The sequence below is a fragment of the Diabrotica undecimpunctata genome, chromosome 1 (genome assembly GCF_040954645.1).
Source record: "Diabrotica undecimpunctata isolate CICGRU chromosome 1, icDiaUnde3, whole genome shotgun sequence".
Classification (NCBI taxonomy): Eukaryota; Metazoa; Arthropoda; class Insecta; order Coleoptera; family Chrysomelidae; genus Diabrotica; species Diabrotica undecimpunctata.
Window position 1 is genome coordinate 159,178,170 of NC_092803.1, and position 21,582 is coordinate 159,199,751.

General features: G+C 31.3%; 1 protein-coding gene across 1 annotated transcript in view; it reads right to left on the reverse strand.

Moving 5' to 3' along the window:
• Positions 1–21,582, reverse strand: part of Lrp4 (LDL receptor related protein 4) — a 129,622-nt gene that overhangs the window by 72,921 nt on the left and 35,119 nt on the right. Inside the window, exons 3-5 of the mRNA XM_072520329.1 lie at positions 11,775–12,086; positions 4,780–5,161; positions 2,609–2,796 (exon numbers count right to left, since the gene is read on the reverse strand). Coding sequence (XP_072376430.1) covers positions 2,609–2,796; positions 4,780–5,161; positions 11,775–12,086 — 882 coding nt within the window. The remainder of the gene's footprint in view (positions 1–2,608; positions 2,797–4,779; positions 5,162–11,774; positions 12,087–21,582) is intronic.

The following is a 21,582-nucleotide window of genomic DNA, read 5'->3' on the forward strand; positions in this document are numbered from 1 at the left end:
CATGAATTATGTTTTATTATTATTTATTTCCTGTCCTCTTAGTGTGGCTTTGTTTTCTATTTCTTGGAAGGTTTTCTTTATTGCCTTTTTATCTGTTGCTACTATGGTACTATTTATATCATTCGCATATTCTATTATTTGTACTGCATTCTTGTTTATAGTTCCTGTTTATAGTTCCTGCGTTTGACAGCTTTTTTATTATCTTGTCTAGTAATAGAATAAATAGTACCGTTGAGAGCGCATCTCCTGGTCTAACTCCATTTGTTATTTTTATTATTTCTGTTCTTTCTCTTCAGGTGTCTATTATTGCTTTTGAATCTCGCATTGTCATTTCTATCATTCCTATAATTTTATTTGGTTTATTACTCTCTTGTAAGTCTTAGATCATTTTTCTTCTGTTTAGTTTGTCAAACGCCTGTTTAAAGTCTAGGAAAAGTTTATGTGTTTTTTCGTCATACTCGTATGTTTTCTCTATTACTTGTTTTAGCGTATGTATAGCGTCTATCGTGGATCTTCCTTTTCTAAAACCGTACTGGTTATTTAATTTTTTCACATGCAAAAAATCATGTCATTTTTTTCGCTGTATTACTAACTATCATTCTACCACAACTTTACAATCATTACCTTAGTCCAACCCTTAATAATACTTTCTACTTCTATTTCCAACCCCCCTCCTTTAGAAATACAGACCGTTTAAAAATGGAAAACAAGATAGCCTGTTGCCTATCATTAGGAACTGTCGCTCTCTCTTCCCTGTTGACTATCGTTAGCAACAGAGGTATTCTCTTTACTGTTGACTGTCGCTAACAACCGACATTCTCTCTCCTACCCACTTTTAGTTACGCGAAAAATACCGCAAATACTGTTTTAAATCGTATACAGACGCAAATGTGCTCTATCTCGTGATCTCAGTGTTAGTACCGCGAGACTCGTGTTCAGAAACCGGTAACTCAGAGAGCTTCCCTGTCTGAAGAACAAAGGCGAGTGAAAGCCTATAAATACCGCGAATGTGTGTGCAGCAGAAGTATTGGTAAGACTACACATCCTAATTTATTTGAACCAGCCCTATGTAATACAGTCCTCATACACTGAAATTATATTCATGATTTCACATATGTACACCCTTTTTGTACACTGGTAATCCCCTATACTTTGTTTTGTATATATTTTAGTCTGTCTCTAATTATACCAGTCTTTACTTTATATGTTACGTTCAGTAAATTAATTGCTCGGTAGTTTTTGCTTATTCTTTGGTCTCCTTGTTTTGTGATTGTCACTATAATTCCCTTCTTGCATTCTTCGAGCAATATTTCTTTGCTCCATATATTCTGTATTAATTTATAAATCTGACTGTATAGTATCTCCTCGCCGTATTTTATAACTTTTGCACATATTCCGTCTTCTCCCGCTGGTTTCCCGTTTTTAAGTTGGCATAAAAAGCTTTTTTATCTTGATCTGTGTTCGTTCTTGTTTCTCTTTCTTCTTCTTTATCCGTTTCTTGATATATTTCTTTGAAATAATTCTGCCATTCTTCGGCTATATTAGTTGAACGTTTTTGGTATTGGTACAATGGTATTGAGTTTTGTTTTTTATTTTCTGTTTCTATCTCGTTCATAATTTCTTCTACTTTTTGATTTTTTTTTCTATTTAAATAATTTCTTTGTCTTTTGCCTTTAATCTTTGTATTTTTCTCGTTTTTCTTATTTGCTTATGCTTAACCATTTCAATATTGTTTTATTCTTTATTTCCACTGCTAATTTGCACTCATCGTTAAACCAAATAGTTCTCCTTTTATTTTGCATTTTGTCAACCACTTTCTCTTTTGCAATATTTATTCTTTGTTAGATTTTTATCCACTAATCCTTCATTTGTTGTTCTTTGAACTGCATCTCTGTATTTACTTCTTGTACAAAACTTCTTCTTACTTCTTTCTCTTTCAATTTATCATCGTCCCATAAATCTATATTAGGAATATTTATATTTCACTAGTACATCAACAATTTACCCATATAAATCAACATAACTTTTGTACTTTTTTTGTCACGTAAGAATGATAAACAAATAGATGGATGCATTTCAATTTAATTCGACTCTTTAAACATTCTCCTACATATGTCTTAACGTTTACGTTTTATCAGGGAAGACTTTGTGAGACGATTGAATAAAACCGACGTGCACCATCCAGCTGACCATTATTAGTAAAATAATACATCAATCAATGTTAATAGCGACCTCTAATAAGGTAAAATGAAGTCAGTGTTAATAGAGATTAAACCTAAGTATATTCCACTATGTTAGTACATCAAAAATGTACCCATTGAAATCACCATCATTTTTGTTTTTTTTTTTTTATCAAATGTTTTTTTTCATTTTCAACATCATGCGCACCTCAACTGCTATAAACGAGTGCCTACAGTCAATTTCTAGAACGGATTGCAATTTTACATCGCATTTACTAATGCCTATAAATATAAGAGATAAAATAATGAGAGTAGTATTAGGATCTTTGGAGCCGAGAACGTGTAAGAACGCTTTAATACCTTAATTTATTTGAAAGTGTAAACCAGATAGAATTTTGAAGATATTTATTTATCTCTGATATACTCACCGCAATGAGTTTCATCAGAAAAATCACCACAATCGTCATCCCCGTCACATAACCATTCTTTTGAAATGCACCGTTTTGTTCTGGGACATAATATGTAACCTTTGGATTCATCACATTTGACTTTCAGCTCAACATGATCGCAGTTTAATTCATCTTCGTTATCATCACAGTCGTGGATACCATCACACCTAGAATATAATATGTCAAAATATAACTAAGTAGTAATGGTACAAATTGGAGATATATTGATAAAAAGAGCAGTCAATCAAGGAAATATTCTATTACCTACCAATCGACATTATTTATTATCACATTTATAAATAACATCATATTTAAAACATTATATCTTACAATATAAAAAAAATTAAATTTTACTTAATAGCTGAGATTAGAATCAAAGAGCGTAAGGCTATCAACAGGGAATTTGTATACCTAGAAAAATGATAAAAATGGTATTAAAATGGGATAATTCCACCAAACAAAGGACATGTTAATAGGAAACAGTATATCGAAGATAAAAATAAATTCGTGGCTAAAGGGAAGGAATGGGGGGCTTAATAGTCTACACACGAAACTTAATAAACAAACAATAAATATAAAGTCTCAACAGAAAAGGAACTATCTACAAATCATAGAATATGCACTGTAAATTGGTGGAAGAAGATTACAAAAAAGGCAAATAAACTCAGAATAGAAAGAATAAGACAACTAGAAACAGAAATTAGTAAAGAATTAAGACAACAGGAAAACCAAAGAAAAGTATGCACATAGGAAGAAAGATGGAATGAGGTCAAAGAAAAATTAGAGAATACAGCAAAAGAAATATATGAAACCTAAAAATATAAGTTTGGTGTAACAATAAACATAAAGAAAACAACAACCATGGTAATCCGTAAAAAAGGTAAAGTTATAACAAAGAACCAGATAAAAAATGAAGATATTGAACAAGTGGACAAAATGAAATACTTAGGAGTCTGGATTACTAAAGATCTAAGTTTGACATCAGAAATTCGATTAACAATAGAGCAATGATGAGCAGCCTTTTTAAAGATTAGGAATTTCTGAGTAGCCAAAGACTCAATCTGCAAATCCGATATTGGATGGTAAAATGTTATATCCATTCTATGATTCTTTATAGAGCCGAAGCTTGGACTGTTAACGTTGACTTAATGAGAACGCTGGAAGCTTTTGAGATGTGGCTTTTTAGGAGAATTTTGAAAATACCATGTACCGATCATATTACGAACAAAGTGGTGCTGCACAGAATGGAAATATACAGAGAACTATTGAACACTATTAAAAGGAGAAATACAGCATGTTTGGGGCACATACTTAGAAATGATAAGTATATGAGTTATTGCAGTTCATTATGAAGAGTAAACTCGAAGGAAAAATAGGTTCTGGTAGACGACAAATATCTTTGCTAAAATAACGCGACTGACAGACGCTTTTAAGAAGAGCAGAAGGTAGAGACAAATTTGCAATGGCTATAGCTAACCTCCATTAGTGGAGTCGGCACTAGAAAAGAAGAAGAAAAAATATAATTAACAATTTAAAAAAATGTGGTGCAATAATGAAGCAAAGGTTGAAATAAAGACGGAGAAAAAGCCATAGAAAAATATATAAAAACCGGGCTAGAAGAATACAATAAAAATATAATAGACGATAGATGAATAAGATTATTACTATAAAGCAAAGTAAAACGAGCAAAGGCAAAGACATGAAAAAGGTTTGGAGTAGAATATCAGAAGGCTATGTAACAAATAATAGAATGTTTTGTAAAAGACACTTAGACACATGAATGGAGGAAACGAAAAGAAATAAAAGGAGTAAGAGACACTATAAATTAAGTCCATACAAACGCAAAACAAATAGCTGGCGTAACAAATAGATGAGATGTACATTAATACAAATATATAAAGGTAAGTAAAACAAAGAACTGTAGAAGGTATAACTGTATAAGGAATAGAGTTTTAAACGTAGAAATAGTCAAAGCAAGGAGATGATTATAGAGATGGAAATTTAAAATATCTATGTGAGCAGGAGGAATTAACTGATTATTAAAAAATATATGTATATAAAGAAGCTTGAGAAAAACAACAAATCCCCAATAGGAAGAATATTGTTAAAGTTTTAACACATAATCAAATAATAAAAAGTTATACACCTACCTTAACTCCTCGTTAATACAAAGACAAGATTTATGACAAAGCATCTCATCTTTTTGGCACTTTTTCTCACATGAATGGTCGCTTTTGCTATCTGCTTCCTGCGGTTTTAACGTTGGATACGGTTCGTCATAGTCTTCATCACCCTCATCATCATCTCCGCCTCTGTGGATGTGATAGGGTCCGATGTTGAGGGCGGTGTCATAATCTGGAGAAATACCTCGTCCTCGTATGAACCCAAAGTCAAACGGGTACTGAGCATTGGAGTACCCGTAAACTGGTCTGCCATTGGCGTACTCGAACCGACCTCCATATCTGCCGCCTCCACGGTTAGAGGGACGGTCGCTACGTGGAGGAAATTGGATGTGGGGAATACCGGGGTAGCCTAAGAAAAATTATAACCGATTCTACGTTTTGTGTACTTACTTAAGAGTCTAGTTACTATAAGAATTTATAATTTCTATAATATTTTATTAATATTGCTAATTTGTATTTTTATACTGGCTATTGGATGGATATTTTATTTCTTATATTTATTAAATATTGATTTGCTTTCTGATTCATTTCTACATAATCTTCTGAATTTCTTTACCTATAGGTAATATTTACTTTTTTGTCTAATGATAGATTTCTAATAGTATAGCAGGGTACTCTGTTATATTTTGGACGTGATGCAAGTAAATTATATAGAGCCAGAACTACTAGTTAATCGTCTGTTATTACCCGTATTGTAAAGTTCATTCGTTTAGCATATTCCCATCTGCCAACAATCGCACGTGTTGATATTCGTTGTCTCATTCGTCAAGAGGCTATTAAATATAATTTATTGCCTTAAGCCAGACAGATTCTCATGTAACAGATCCAAACTTGGCAGCATGTTTAAATTCAAATTGTATCGTGTTGATTTTTAAGTTAATATTGTGTTATATTTATGTTATAGTTATTGTTAAGTTATTTACTGGTCGTGTAATTTTTTAGAGTTTAGTTTAATTGTGATTTAATAATTAAATTTCAAGAAATTCTTACACTAATAGTTTCAAAAGTAAATAATTTTAAAAATCATATGATACACATCAGTACGACCCAGTTTGGCTTTCACGTGCTTCTGTTGATAATTGTGAATATGTAAAACGGATGTAGTTTAGTTTTGAGGTATAATACAGGGTGTGGCGCGACAAGTTTTGATTAAAAGTCATGGCGGATAGAGTAATGTTAAAATTTAAAATTTCGAAGGTGTATTTTTTGGATGACACTAGTAATGGGACGCGATTTTACTACCGGTGATTCAGTCACAGTGATTTATAAATCACCGATAACTACTGTTCCTTGCTAACTTCGATAACCGTGATCAGTAACCGGATATATAAGATATTAATTCACGGTCACCGTCTCACAAGACGTGTTTATATAATAAATATTATGACATTATCGGTAAACGTGATTTGGGAAACGGTGACTAACATCTGGGGAATGGTGACTAACATTTGAAGATTTACCAATGGTGAATTTAAGAACTAAAATACGAGATATTTTAGGTTATTATCTACTGATATTTGTCTTTTCAATAATAAATTTAAAATAATGTTATTAAACGTATTAAACATATTTTTTTCTTTCATAAATATTATTCTTAAAAGTTTATAAAAAAATTTAAGTGAAATTATAGTTATTTTAGTTTTATTTAAAGAGGATGCGTTGTCCAGAAAGTTTAATAGTGCTTTAAATGGATTACTTTATTGTTAGTATTGTATATTTATTATTATAAGTCAAATCATCTAGTTCCGTTAGTAAAACATATTCATTATCAATAATATGTTTTTATAGTACTACCTAACACAGAATAATCGCGATTGTGTTGTTTACGATTAATGTGACTACCTGTTACTGTACATAAAATAACGGTGATCACGGTCACCGTTTAAAATCACCGTTATTTAAAAGTCACTGACGGTCACTGATCACTGCGTCATTTAAAAATCACCACGTTCACTATAACTAGATGACACTGAGTTGAAATATAATGTTGTCCTTATTGTAGCACTTCCAGTTATAACGGAAGTAGACGTCAACTTTGTTATTTTAAATAGAACCTAATATTTTTTATCTTATTTTAAGAAGTTGTAAAAATTGGTTTTATTTAATTTTTTGAAGAGTAAATAAGAACTTTTGGTTATGAACATTAATTCTATGCAATTGGTATTATTTGCTGTTCGTGAATTTGTGAGGTAAGAATATCAAATTATTAAGATACTTAACGAAGAATAAGAGATAAGAATAAGATAAGAAACGAAGTTGAAAAATATTTGAAATATTGTTTCTTCTTTTTTCCAGTCAATCCTTGCTAGTAATTTTAACCTGTAAAAGACTAAAAATATTCGTTTTCTCATAGTTTAATGTTGTAATATAATATTCTGTTGAAACCTTTCTGCCACCCTATGGCAGGTGGATGGGTGGCACAAAATTTAAATAGTTTTTAACAATGTAAATAAATTTAATGATTTATTGATTTGTTTTGAAATAACTGTGATAAAAACAACATCAAAATACCTTGAAATCCAGTAAAAAAATAATTAAAGTTTTAATCAAACAATAACATAACCTTAAATGAACATTAAGAGTAAGTATCTTAATACTTTGACATTCTTACCTCACAAATTCACGAACAACAAATAATATCAATCATACAGAATGAATGTTCATAACCAAAAGTCCTTATTTTAGTCTTCAAAGTGTTAAAAGATCCAACATTTTCAACATATGATTTGTGAGGTTATATAATTGTCTATTCAAATCAATTGTGCATCAATCATAATGATATGGTAGCAACAGCCTTAAAGGTTCAGGAATTGAATGTAAACAACAAGAATTATGCTTTCTTATTCAAGAAAGAGGGTAAACACCAAAAAATTGTTTGATACCTACACAATTATAATTAATTCCAATTTGACTTATGTGAATTGTTATTCTTGCATGGCTCATGCAACAAATCTTTTTATATTTACAATAAACATTTTTATATAATATATCTGCTAAGTTTGTAGTTATTGGTTTTTTACATTGTTTACATGTAATAAATCTCACACTTCTCAGAAATCAACAACTTTAATATAATATGAATGTGCTATAATAGCTTAAATAACTATAGTTATAAGAAATTGTCTTCTATCATCATCATTTATACAACCTTTTTTTGGGTCTTGGTGTATTTAAAAATACTTCCCCATTCTGTTCTATTTTGTAGTATGTTCTTCCAATTTTTGCTTTTTAAAATAGTCATGTAATGTTTTATTTATTCCTTATATCTAATCTTCAATCGTTCTCTTGTTTTATGTCTACCTGATATTTATTTGTTTCTGTTCATGTTCCTTCTACTGAAGTTATCCTATTTGTATGAATGTAATGATATATCCAAATTCAAGTACAGTTAAAAATACATCTCCACACACAATTTTCTTTTACTCATTTATATGTGTGGCTTAAGATTTTTCTGTCATTACTTAGATTAGATACCCTACATTTATGTTATCATATTCACTTTTAACATTTATGATGAGATTGTGTTTATTGATAGTGCATTGATGGTTTCGAGAATTTACTGTAGAAAAAATATCTGGTCTATTATTGATTTTTGCCTTCAGAAATTACATTTGTACTTGTCTATAACTTTTTCTGCATAATAATATGCTGAAATGTTATCTTATGCAGTAATGTGCTACATACATATTGTATCCTGTGTTCAGAAGTGTAATTTTGTGGTAGTTTTTGTGTTCCAAATAGTCTCCCCTTTTTTTCAGTAATGACTTTTCTCCTTGTTTAACCAGCTCATATATAGTTAGTCTCATTAGACTGCTTTATTATTTTTTAGTTTATCTATTGCTCTTCCAATCTAGACCATTGTTGGGAGATTTTTTTCTGCTATCTAAGGTTAAATGTAATTTTTATGGTTCATATCCCGGCTGTCTTTAAGTTTTTCCTTATAATATTTTGTCCATCTTTTTATTTAGTATTATTCTGCCAATATATTGCCTTCAATCTCAGCACATCATGGTCCTAGGTCACTGCTCTTTTGAAGTTGTTCTCCATCTATACTTTCACTCTTCTTTTTTGTGGACTTGTTTCTCTTCCTTTCATAACCGTTCATCTTCTGCTTCTACTTACTTCATCCTGTGTATGCTGTGTTTTTTCTTTCAGTTATTCTTCATCAAACCATTCACTTCTTTGTTGTTTCTTTATGCCTAGTACTTTTTGGATGCATATTTTATGGCTTTTTTACAGGTTTTACTTTCCTCATTTAAGTTTTCATGACTTACTTTATTGTATAATCTGTTTTTGAAGGTTCTTTCGTTTTGCCTTCAGAAGGTTCAGAATCTACATTTACCCCTTAGATTTATCATGTCGTGGGCTCAGTATTATAACTTAAATTTTTGGAGTTTTAAATTCTCTACTGTAAAAGGGAATTTCTATTGTAATTGAAAGAGTAAGCTAAAAAATAGAAGTAATGAATACCAAAATATACAAAAAAATTGAGCATGGGTACTAACTCTGTTTTAGATGATGCTGCAAGGTGTTAAGAAGAAAATTCAATTATCAAATTAAGTCATGAGGAGGAAATTAATGAATTTGTCATAGGTAAGCTAGAACAGAGAAATGTGATCCAGGAAAATACCAAACAATGTCTTCGAAAAGAAAACGTCAAAAGTGTCATAGACAGCTTAGATGACAAGGATATTACAAAGAAGCGAAAAATGGAAAAGCAGGAATATTTTATTTCCAATAAAAAAAGAAACTGGTTAAAAATTAAATTTGAACAATTATTGTAGCTCACGTGTATTTTTTGTTTTTGTATCTGAATTGAATGTTTAGTATAGTATTATAGGCTTATTTACAAGAAAGTTGTTAATTTAACATTATTATATATGTTTACTTGATTAGTAAAATTTCATAAAATATATATATATATTATGCATGCTTAGTTTAGGCCTGAATTTTAAAGCCATGTTAAGTAATGATGTTATTTGTAGACTTTTATATTAGATTTGAATTTTGAAATTGGGCTGTACTGGGTCCTAGGCGAGGTTTAGAATGGTTTTACCTTCGCCATTACACCAATAAGGCCCCCTCATTTAATTTCCCAGATTTTAATAAAGAATAAATTTTAAACATAGCTATTTAGCGTTTTATTTGATTTGCAATAGTTATTTGCAGTAAGCATTTGCTTAATTTTGTTCAGACAATTTTTCACATCGATAAATTCAAAATATCTTTTTATTGTACATAAATGGTGAAATAAAAGTGGATTAAAGTTAATTTGGATATATATAAGGCAGGTTCACAATAGCAATTTTTATTCTAAACCAGCTAATGGAAAAATTTAGAGTGAAAAGGAAAGACATATAATTTTTATTAATCTTGAGAAATTATATCACAAACTTACCAGAAACCTACTGTAGAAGACATAAAGTAAGGAGTGCCAAATGAATATGTGAGAGTGGTGCAACACATGTATGAGAGAGTAAAATCTAGCATTAGAATGAATATGTTAAATTAGCATATTTTGTGTGAAAGTAAGGCTTAATCAAAGTTCAGTGTTAAGCCCGTATTCTCATTCGTATTGGATCAGATAACAGCTTAACTTCAAGGTGAGAAAGTCTGAGAGAGAACTGGAGATAAGACTAAATCAGTGGAGACAAGATATGGGTGTAAAAGGTATTCATGTTGATATGGTACAGAACAGAAAAGTTCTGTACATGAAGCCCGCCAAATTTTAAATTAAGATACACCCACTGACCAATCATAGCAAATGTGCTGTGCCAGTTTTAGTGTAGCCTGTGTAAAGATGCTGTGCAACAAGCCCAAAGTCATAATAGGTGCTCCATCTTGTCGATACCAAGCTGAAGCCGCCACTTAATTTCTTAAAGTATATAACGCCGGTCGTAGATCAATTATGTCGAAAAATAGTCCATTTTTGCTAAACTTTGCTTCATCAGATCAGACCATCTTACTTTTTTATAAAGCTTTCATGCTTTTGGGTCTTCATTAAAAAATATTCCCAATTATACCCTTCAAGGAAGATCACGTAATTGTATGTAAGTGTTGCATCAAATGATATAAAAATGGTTTTCATTCGTGTATTTTCTTTTAAATGCGATGAATTGTTCTCGTCGGCAAAGTAAGATCTCGCAATCTCTAAGGGAGGCATTTGGTAAAAAAACCCAATAACCCAAAAAATTAATTTCGTTTATGTCATTGTCCACTAGTGGTTTATTATCAATTTTTGTAAATAATAACATATAACAAATCATCATTAGTAAATCCTACATTTGCCATTATTTACTGTGATATACACACTGGTAAACAAAACTGCCAGAACAATCTACTGTGTGAACAATTAACGTTATAACTATCAAATCTTTGACAGCCATGGTCTACCCTTTACTAACATTGAAATGATTAAGTGGTGTTCTATTTAAAGTAAGCAACTTATAAATTATTTAAATTGTGCATGTTGTCGGCTAAGTTTAAAACACCTTGTATAAAATATCAATGAGTTGGATATACTGTGTTAACGGCCAAGCGCTTGTTGTTTATTGGTTACAATTTCTCGTCATTAGCTTTGTTATTAATGGAGATATCGTCATTCAATGTGGACTAGGATTTTTTTATAGGATATTGTGCACAAATTTTATCTAAAATTTCATTTCATTCATTTAAAATTCGAAAATAAAATAAAAAAATATTGAGTTCTATTTAAAATAACAAAGTTGACGTCTAATTCCGGTATAACCGAAAGTACTACATTTAGGATATTATAACAATACATGTTTAGGACATTTAACATAACTACGTCCGCCATTACTATTAATCCAAACTTGTCGCGCCACACTTTGTAATTTCAATATATATTAAGGTTTAAGTACCCGAAGTACTCATTTAACTTTGGCTAATTAAAGTGATTCAACCTGTGCCAGTGGTGAATACTGCTTCTTTTATCTACTTACCTCTAATCATAGGCTCATATTCGTCAGCTCTCATGGGTATAGGAAACACCGGGATGGGTACGTAAGGTATGAACTGGGGTGGACTGTAAACTTGCGGGGACAGGGTAGTTCTGACCCCATGTTGACGCTGGCCGGTGGCATAGATGACGGATTTTGTGCCAGGCGGCCTCAAAGACCCCGACCCATACATCTGTCGAGCTGCACCTCGATGGGCTGAGTAGGTGGGTTGGGGATTGTTTAGGGACCCATTGGTGTTGTTATTGTTGTTACTATTGTTGTTGTTACTGTTGTTGGGGTTTATATTGCATTGTGCTGAAATTATAGAAATAATATATAGCATTTGTACATTGAAATATACTAAAAATGATTTTTAGTTCTTACTCATTCTTTTTGGGTAATATGTCCTAAATTACATAAAAAAAATTGAATTTAACCTGTGCTGCACTATCGAAATAAATATCAACATTTACGTTATATTTTTTACGTCATAGGAGGAAAAAATTGTTTGCAATATTTTCTTTTAAAAACTATAATAGTTAATAACAAAAAACTAACATTCTAATAATAATCGATTTTCTAAACAAAAATGTGCAAGTATTTAAATAATTTAAAATTATGTTTGGCAGTGTCATTTTCTAAATTTTAGAGATAATGAATGAAAGAGGAAACATTGAAGAACAACAAGATCCTATAGCAATAATTACAAAATATAATAAGAAGAAAAATAAGAAAGGTAAAAGAAGTCTAGCCCTCAGAAAATTGTATGGAAATATAAGACTTTTAAAACAAGTATACCAACTTTAATTCGCTTTAAAAAGTTCAAAACTAGCTAAAATAAAAAACAGAACAACTCAAGTATACTGTTGTCAGTGATTAAAACACCGATATCGATATGGAAACAGAACAAAAATTACGCAGATAAGAATAATATATAGAAAAATCATTTCAATATTAGAGATAAGAAAATTCCTGTGTGAATAATTTAAACAGAAGCGAAGGCCCGATACTACTATACAGAGATTATTCATTTGATCATTCAATTTGTGTTAATACCAACGTATAACACAAGTAGCTAATAAAGTAATCTATCTATCTATCTATCTATATAGCCCTTGCTGTCCAATTTTGGACATAGGCCTCCTCTTCCTTCTTCCACGTCTTTCTATTGTAGGCAGTTTGTATCCACTTCGGGCCTGCGTGTTTCTTCAAGTCATCTGACCATCGCATTTGTGGCCTTCCTCTTTTTCGTTTGTAACTATATGGTCTCCAGTGTGTATAATCATCTTATTCCATCTGTCGTCTTTCTATCTTATGGTATGTCCAGCGAACTTCCACTTGGGTTTTGCTATCTGCGTTAATATATCGGTCACTTTTGTTTTGTTGCTGATCCAAGTATTTCTTTTCTTGCCTAATAGCCTGATGTTCAGCATTTGCATTTCTCCAAATTTGAGAATCGTAGGTGAGAACAGGAAATAAACATTGGTTGAAGACTCTTGTTTTTAAATATTGGGGGTATTTTCTATTGTTTAGTATATAGGAAAATTTTCCGAAGGTTACCCAAGCCAACCGTATCCTTCACTTTATTTGTCCGGTCTGATTTTCTTTATTTAATTTAATTAGTTGTCCCAAATATACATATTCTTTTAATTGTTCTAGATACGGCAAAAAAAAAAATGATAGAGGACACACATTGATGAATTATTTGGAGGAGAAGCAACTATATGCAATGAATACATTCTTTAAGAAAAAACCCCAAAGAAAATGGACATGAATTAGTCCCAATGGTGAAACTAAAAACGAAATTTATTATATTCTTTTAACGCAAAAATTCATGGTAAAAGACGTAACAGTCCTAAATCGTTTCTCAACTGGTAGCGACCATAGCCTAGTCCGAGCCAAGCTGATCATTGATAGTAGATTTGAAACAAGAAAGAAAGTGGAAAACAATCAGAAATTAAACATGGAAAAACTAAAACACGAAAAACAGACATACGAAGAGAGAATAAAAGAAATATTGCCGACCAAGGAAGATATAGAACACAAAAATATCGATGAAATAAATATAATATTAACTGAAACTCTAATAAAAGTGGGTAAAAAAATAGCACAGACAACAACAAAAAAAAAAGTTTCATATCCTAGGAAACAAAGATTCTTATAAACACAAGAAGAACATTACTAGAACAAAGGGACAGAAATAAAATGGAATACAAAGAAATAAACAAAACTATTAGAAAAAATATCAAGGAGTGTAAACGGAGAGTACAGGAAGAAAATATAGAGAAACCAATTGAAAAAAATAGAAACATGAAGTGCTTAAAGCAGAACCTGGGAAACATACAAAAATAATAGCATAAAGAACAAAGAAGAAGTAAAGACCAACAATATAAAAGAAATTTTACAGATAACGCACGAATATTATACAAATCTCTATAAAACAGAACAAAAACCAACCCAACAAATCCGTAATCAGTTACAACTGAAAATAAAAAACGTTAACTCTGACCTACAACCAGAAATCAGTAAAAATGAAATAAAAAAAGGCACTCAAAGATATGAGGAATAACAAGTCTTCTGGGAAAGATGGAATAACTGTGGAAATGCTAAAAAATGGGAGTAAAACTACAGTGGAAGTCCTTTATGTACTAATGAATAAAATATTGAACACAAGACAAATACCCACCACATGGAACGACGCAATAACACTATTACTGTTTAAGAAAGACGATAGAAAAGATCTGAAAAACTATAGGCCCATAACGCTACTGAATTTAATGTACAAACTGTTAACTAAACTACTAACAAACAGATTAACAACTAAGTTAGATAATTACCAGTCAAGAGAGCAAGCCGGTTTTAGAAAAGGATTCAGTACAAGCGACCATCTGCTTACGATAAAAATATTAATTGAAAAGGCCAACGAATATCAAATCCCAATGTATATGGCATTTGTAGACATTGAAAAAGCATTCGATGAGGTGGAACATTGGGCAGTAAAGAAGTCTTTACAAAATGGGAGAATAGACTATAGATATACGGACTTAATTTCCAATATATATGATCAAGTAACAACATCTATCAATATAGTTGAACAAACGGAGCCCATTAAGATACGGCAAAGAGTCAGACAGGGTGACACTATATCACCCAAACTATTCAATCAAGCTTTGGAATACGTTATGAGAAAATTACAATGGGAAAAACGGGGTATTAACATAAATGGCCAATACTTGAATCACTTAAGATATCCAGACGACATTGTATTAATAACAGATAAAAGGGAAGAATTGCAAAATATGATGGATGAATTAAATAGCGAATCAACAAAAATAGGTCTACAAATGAATTATAATAAAACGAAAATTATAACCAACCAACCAGAAGAATTAATAATTACAATTGCACAAACAATAAAGTAATACCAACTGCTAATAAAGGTCACTGATCACTCCATCGGTATTCAAAACCAATGCAAAATGTTTATTCTAAATGTCGTTTTAAATTCTGACAATTAGTTTTTTTTTAACTTTTACAACTTTAATGGTTAGTTCCGATCGAAGCCTGAACCAGTTATGCCATCTGTCAGGGGCTGTAAAGAATAAAGTAGTTTTTCAGATGTTATACAAAAATAAAATTTACAAAAACTAATAACTAGTAGATATAAAGTGTGTGTGCATCGTTTTTAAGAACTACGGCAGTGGTATATTAACCCGTATCAAGAATTTGTTCCCTATCTATCTATCTATATAAAAGACTAAGACGACAAGTCACACTGTTTGTCCGGTAGGGTAACTACCCAGCTGGAAAAGAAATCTGAACTACCAACTAACATTTTAATCTTCTTCTTCCTATAGTGCCGTGCACCTATAGTGCGTTGGCGAATTATCTTAAGGCCAGACGTCTGTCTTTTGCGGCATGCAAAAGATCGCCAGTGGTATTTATGCCTGTCCAGTTTGTAACGTTAGGCCCCAATTTGTGACGTTCCAACGAACATTCATTGGGTGCCAATTTGTAACCCTTCGAGGCTCAATTTGTAACATCCCAACGTTGAGCTGCTGTTGTCAACTTGTAACCGCAAACCTTAGTTTGCTGCTACAATCCGACTAACATCACTAACAACGTTGGAGTGACAAATCGTTTCCCGTTGGGACCAATTTTTAACGTCATAACCCCTAATGTATCAATTGCAAAATTGCTACATTAGACGTTATACGAAACACTCCCTGGCTAGCTCACTCAGGACGTGAATATGGCCTACTCTGGAGCAACACACGCAAACAAGTAAAAAGAAGAAACAATACACAGTTAAATTAACACATGTTTATTAAAATATTAAACAAAAAGGGCAGAAAAATACATGTTTAAAAATTAAATTGAATTTAAATAAAAATTATTCGACTTCTTGCTACAGTGTTACATTATAGTAAGGAAAAATGCTTGTCACCAAATCCTAGGTTTTATCCTGGTCTTTTCTGAAATGGTTGTTAGCAAGCCATGTTGTGAGTTGTGGATTTTCTTCCCCTGGAGTCAACTCTCCTATTGGAATGATAGTGCCATTCTCAGGCCGGTTGGTCTTCTGGATGTTAATATAAATTGACCCGCACCTGAGAAATGTATCCCGGAGGTTGACTCCTAATTCAGGAGACGACACAACAATTGGTTATTATTATACTTTTACAAAAGTCATGAAGAAAATCGACATTTTTAGAAATAAAAGCCATTATATCGACTTTTGTATCGAACGGGAAGGGGGAAATGTCAACAAAAAGGAGTCTTTGTCACTAGCATTAAACTAAACAGAGAATAAAGATGGCACCTCTCGTTCCAAAGTAACAGAAATAGAGATGAAAATAAAATTCATTCTTTAGAAACTTGAGTAAAAGATAAAAATGATGATTATTAAGAAAATAGGAAAGGTAGATACTGAAATATATATATATATATATATATATATATATATATATATATATATATATAAGAAGATAGATTTGGACGCCAACTGGTTTTTATACCAAATACCAGTAAAAATGAAAAGAGAATAATGAATCAATTAAGTAACGACATAATTCTGATACAATCTATATCTGAGAAAATATATAGAAAAATAAGAGATACAATGGAGGATATAGAAGAATATGAATTATGACAGAAGATATGGAAATTGGAGAATAGAATTAACGAAATATATTAACATAAGAAAGAAAGCAGGCAATGTAGCAGTTATAACGCTACACACTTCCACCACCCAGTAGAAAAATTTCTAAAGTACCTTGAGAAATTTTTCTCATCACTAAACTCATTATATGTTTTGATCATCAAAATAATAATAAAGGTAATCTTTACCAAATAATAAAGTTATCTAGATACCTAGATATAGGTATAATAACTTGTAAGTTTAGGTACTATTATTTAAACAAAATAAAGTGAAAATGGTTAACTTGTGATAAGATATAAAAATTAATATACTTATATTAACCTAAGTCAAAAAAAATAAATGACTATCACCCAACGAATTATAGTATCCGTTAAACTAAAATTTTAACTACATAATTATAAACTATGTATTACAGTATTGTAATACTATATACACTAAATGACTTTAGAGTGAGCACTCTGGGTATTATTTCATCCCCAACGAATTATAGTATTCGTCACACTAAAATTGTAAGGTAAATAATCCTATGTTATACCTTATAGCAATTCCTTACAAGGCTTTAGAGTTAATACTCAGGATAATATTTTATCCCAACGAATTATAGTATTCGTCACACTAAAATTATGAGGCAAATATTTATGTGCTATACATTGTAGCAGCATGTAACAGGGCTTTAGAGTTAATACTCAGGGAAATATTTTATCCCAACGAATTATAGTATTCGTCACACTAAAATTGGTCGTAGACCAAGAGGGAGAAAAGCTACGTTAAGGGTTATCCGCAATCTTTGGTACTGTACATCGATTATACACTGGGCCGATTGAAATCATGTTGGTATGAACGCAGTAGCTCATAATCCATGGTTAAACCTCGAAAGCGCTCCTCAGAGACGACAGTCCTGTGTACTATGAACCCCCCGACGCCATACCCTAAAGACAACCTTACCATTAAAGGAAGATCCAGTGGTATAAATGTACATCTCCACCACAGTTCGGTCCCATATATATGTAATTACATAAATATCATACAAAAACAACTAATATGGGGACGATGTATCTATCACTCATGGAGATAAACATCGTTAGAAAGACATTCTTTCAAGAATGTTAGTTCTTAAGGGAAGCTAATTTTAAACCAAGGTAATTATGATATTAGCAATATCACTAGATATGCATATAATCATTAAGTTATAAAAGATAAGATATCATAATCATCAGTAATGCAGTAGGTATATAAATCCAAATATTAGTTATCATAATACTAATCTAGATTTTAGTTGCATATATTGCATGAGATAGTATGAGTAGAACATTATAAGCAGTTAAGAAAGATAAGGTAAACATCAAAATATAAAAGAAATAAGTAAAAATTTAGTAAGACCAATCTAGACATCTATTAAGTATAAAATTTACACAAGATGAAAAGAAAACTGCACAAAATTATACTCAGTTGAACTGAAGAAGAAAAATTAGTCATAAATATACTTTGATTTAAATCCAAACGTTATGCACCTGTTAGAATAATAAAGTAATCTATACAGAAAAATTGTACAGAGCAAAGTTATACAAGAGGGTATAAAAAACAAAACCTTTCCATTGTCATTTCAAAGAGACACAACCCTACACCAGATTTCTAAATAGTAGTATGCATAAGGTTAAATCTACCCTGTAAATGCAATAAAAAAATTTTATTAAAATATAACACTCAAGAAAAAGAAAATTCATTGTAGTTATGCATTGATGAGGGCAATCATTGTGAACTAAATCAGAGAAACTTATTATGACTAAACTTCAATAGACAGTATGGTCTGGAAACAATTACATTGTTTATTAAAGATAAGAAGATAATGAGAATGAATTCTCGGCATATTGCATATGCATATTTATGGACTAAGGCAAGTCAATAAAACAGCAAATTGACATTAAGCTAGTATAAGATAAAGTAATTTTTGTACCAAATAGTATCAAAAATTAAAGGTAGGTAAATATCAAGATAATTAAGTAACACAAGTAATTTTGATTGTCAGATAAACATAAGTATATTCTTCACAATACCTAGTAAGTCAAAGGTCTACACAAAAGACATTAAAGATACTGCATAAAATTTGGCTTACTTATGATAAAGGAAAATACAAAGCAAAGATAAGATAAGTTGTGGTAATATCATATAAAATTGCTATAACACTAAACACTATCGAGGGATCTACACAAAAGAAATAGAACTAGAACTGCATAAATATAGACGTATGTATTTAAAATGTTAAAGAGAATTCAAATGCAATCAAAAACTTCAAAGCTTCATAATCTTACACCAGAGGTTTCTATAAAAGAAGATATATGCATAAGATTACTTTCACTCCAAAAGATAAAGAATTATGCCTAACGCAACACCCCTAATGGGTAAATGGAAAATATTAACGCCCTTGTTAATAGTTTTCCTGCAGTGACCTCAAGTCCCACGAAGATAAATCATCCTAGGCAATTTTTATGTGCTTGTCCGAACAAATCTCATATTTGAACCCACTCAACGGAAAAACAAGACACTTGCACTAGGTATGAAAATTAGACATAAGTTATTACCGCAATAGTTTTAATAACACCATAAAGGTAATACAAGTAGCTAACTTGCAAAGGTAAGAGATAATGTGTTATTAAACGAAGATAAAGATAAGTAAATAACAATCAAACTTGTGAAAGGTAGTAGATAAATTTTCTAGCAAAGGTTCTCATAACTAAATATTTTATTGAAAAGTCCATAAATAACGAAGATATTTGTTAACGCAGGTAATAAAAATATGTATAAGCTTAACAAAAGAGATAAGAAGATAATTTAAAATATATGCAATACAAGATATATGTAAGTTTAAATTACACTTAAAGGTAAGATATAATAGTATAACTGCAAGTTTTACTCAAAAGATATATTTTTAATATGCATTACTGATTTTCATCGTCACTAGAATCAGTGACATCTAATTTGATATCCCTGACATGAAAATTTCCAAGATCATTTCCATCTAGATCCTTTAAATTGTAGACTAATTTAGACAAAACTTTATTGACAATACAGGGGACAAATTTTGGCGCTAGTTTTGCAGAGAAATCATCGACAGCTTTTGATAGGACAAAATTTTTCTTCCAGACTTTATCACCAACGTGATATTTGACATCACGTCTACGAAGGTTATACCTGCTAGAATTCGTCGCATAAGAGTGACGTATTCTCTTTTGCACTTCTTTGAAAATAGAAGACATATTTTCTAGTGGTCTTGGGTCGAATAGCTTGTTATTAATATTAATGACATTGCTTGCTTTGTCTTCTATTGCACCAAAGAAGGAACCGTCCAAAGGGATATTTCTGGCAAAAGTTAGAAACGAAGGACTAAATTGTGTAACTTCGTGTTTGGCTAGGCGAATAGCCTGGGCAATCTTAAAAATTTCTTTGTCCCAATCTTTATGATTATCATGTATAAAAGAACGAATAGCTGTTACGATAGTTTTGTTAACTCTCTCAGTAGGATTTATTTGAGGAAAATATCTCGCATTATACCAAATTTTTTGTACTTTATATTTATTCATTAAATTTTTGAAATCATTGGAAACGAACTGTTTCCCATTATCAACTGCGAAAATTTGTGGTACCCCAAAGATAAGAAAAACTTGATTTTCAATAAATTTAACAATAGCTGTAGAGGTAGCATTTGCCATTGGATGGACAAAAATAAATTTCGTGAACCAGTCGACAACAACTAAAAGAAAACGATTTCCATTTTTAGATCTAGGATAAGGACCTAATAAGTCAGCAGATAAAAACTGAAATGGAAAATTAATATCTCTGTACTTTCCCATTAAACCAGCAGGAGGTACATTTCCTGGTTTACTAGCAGCACAGATTTTGCACTTACTGATATAGTTTGCGACATAAAGTCTCATTCTAGGCCAGTAATACAATTCCGTGATTCTAGAGAGCGTTTTATATACTCCTAGGTGGGCAGCTGTAGGATCATCATGAAAGAGTTTCAAAATATCTTTTCTGTGAGGAGACGGAACGAAAATTTTCCATTCTGGGGAAGGATCTGAAAACTTATTCCTTGAAAAGATATGCTTGTAAAGAACATTACCATGAACTTTAAAAGCAGGAAATTGATCTGGATTATTTTGTACTTTTTGTACCATATTATCATACCAAGTATCTGTTTTAAGATTAGATAAATCTAAAAGAGAAATTTCAGGATTTTGTTCAGGTATTCTAGAAAGGGAATCAGCCACAACATTTAAAGAACCACTACGGTGAATGACAGTAAACTTGTGACAGGATAGTTTCATTATCCATCTGGCAATTCTAGGAGAAGGGTTTTTCATGGAATATAACCACTGTAAGGATGAGTGATCAGTAATCACAGTGAAGTTTTCACTTCCTTCAATATAACACTTAAATTTTTCAATAGATAATAAAATAGCCAGCAGTTCTTTCTCAGTAGTAGTGTACTTACGTTGAGCTTTAGAGAGAGTTTTACTAAAGAAAGCTATAGGATGCTCTAAACCATCTTCTTTTTGAAATAATACACCCCCAACACCAGTGTCACTTGCATCACAAGCAAGATAAAAATGCTTGTCAAAGTCTGGACTAGCAAGAACAGGAGCAGATGTTAGT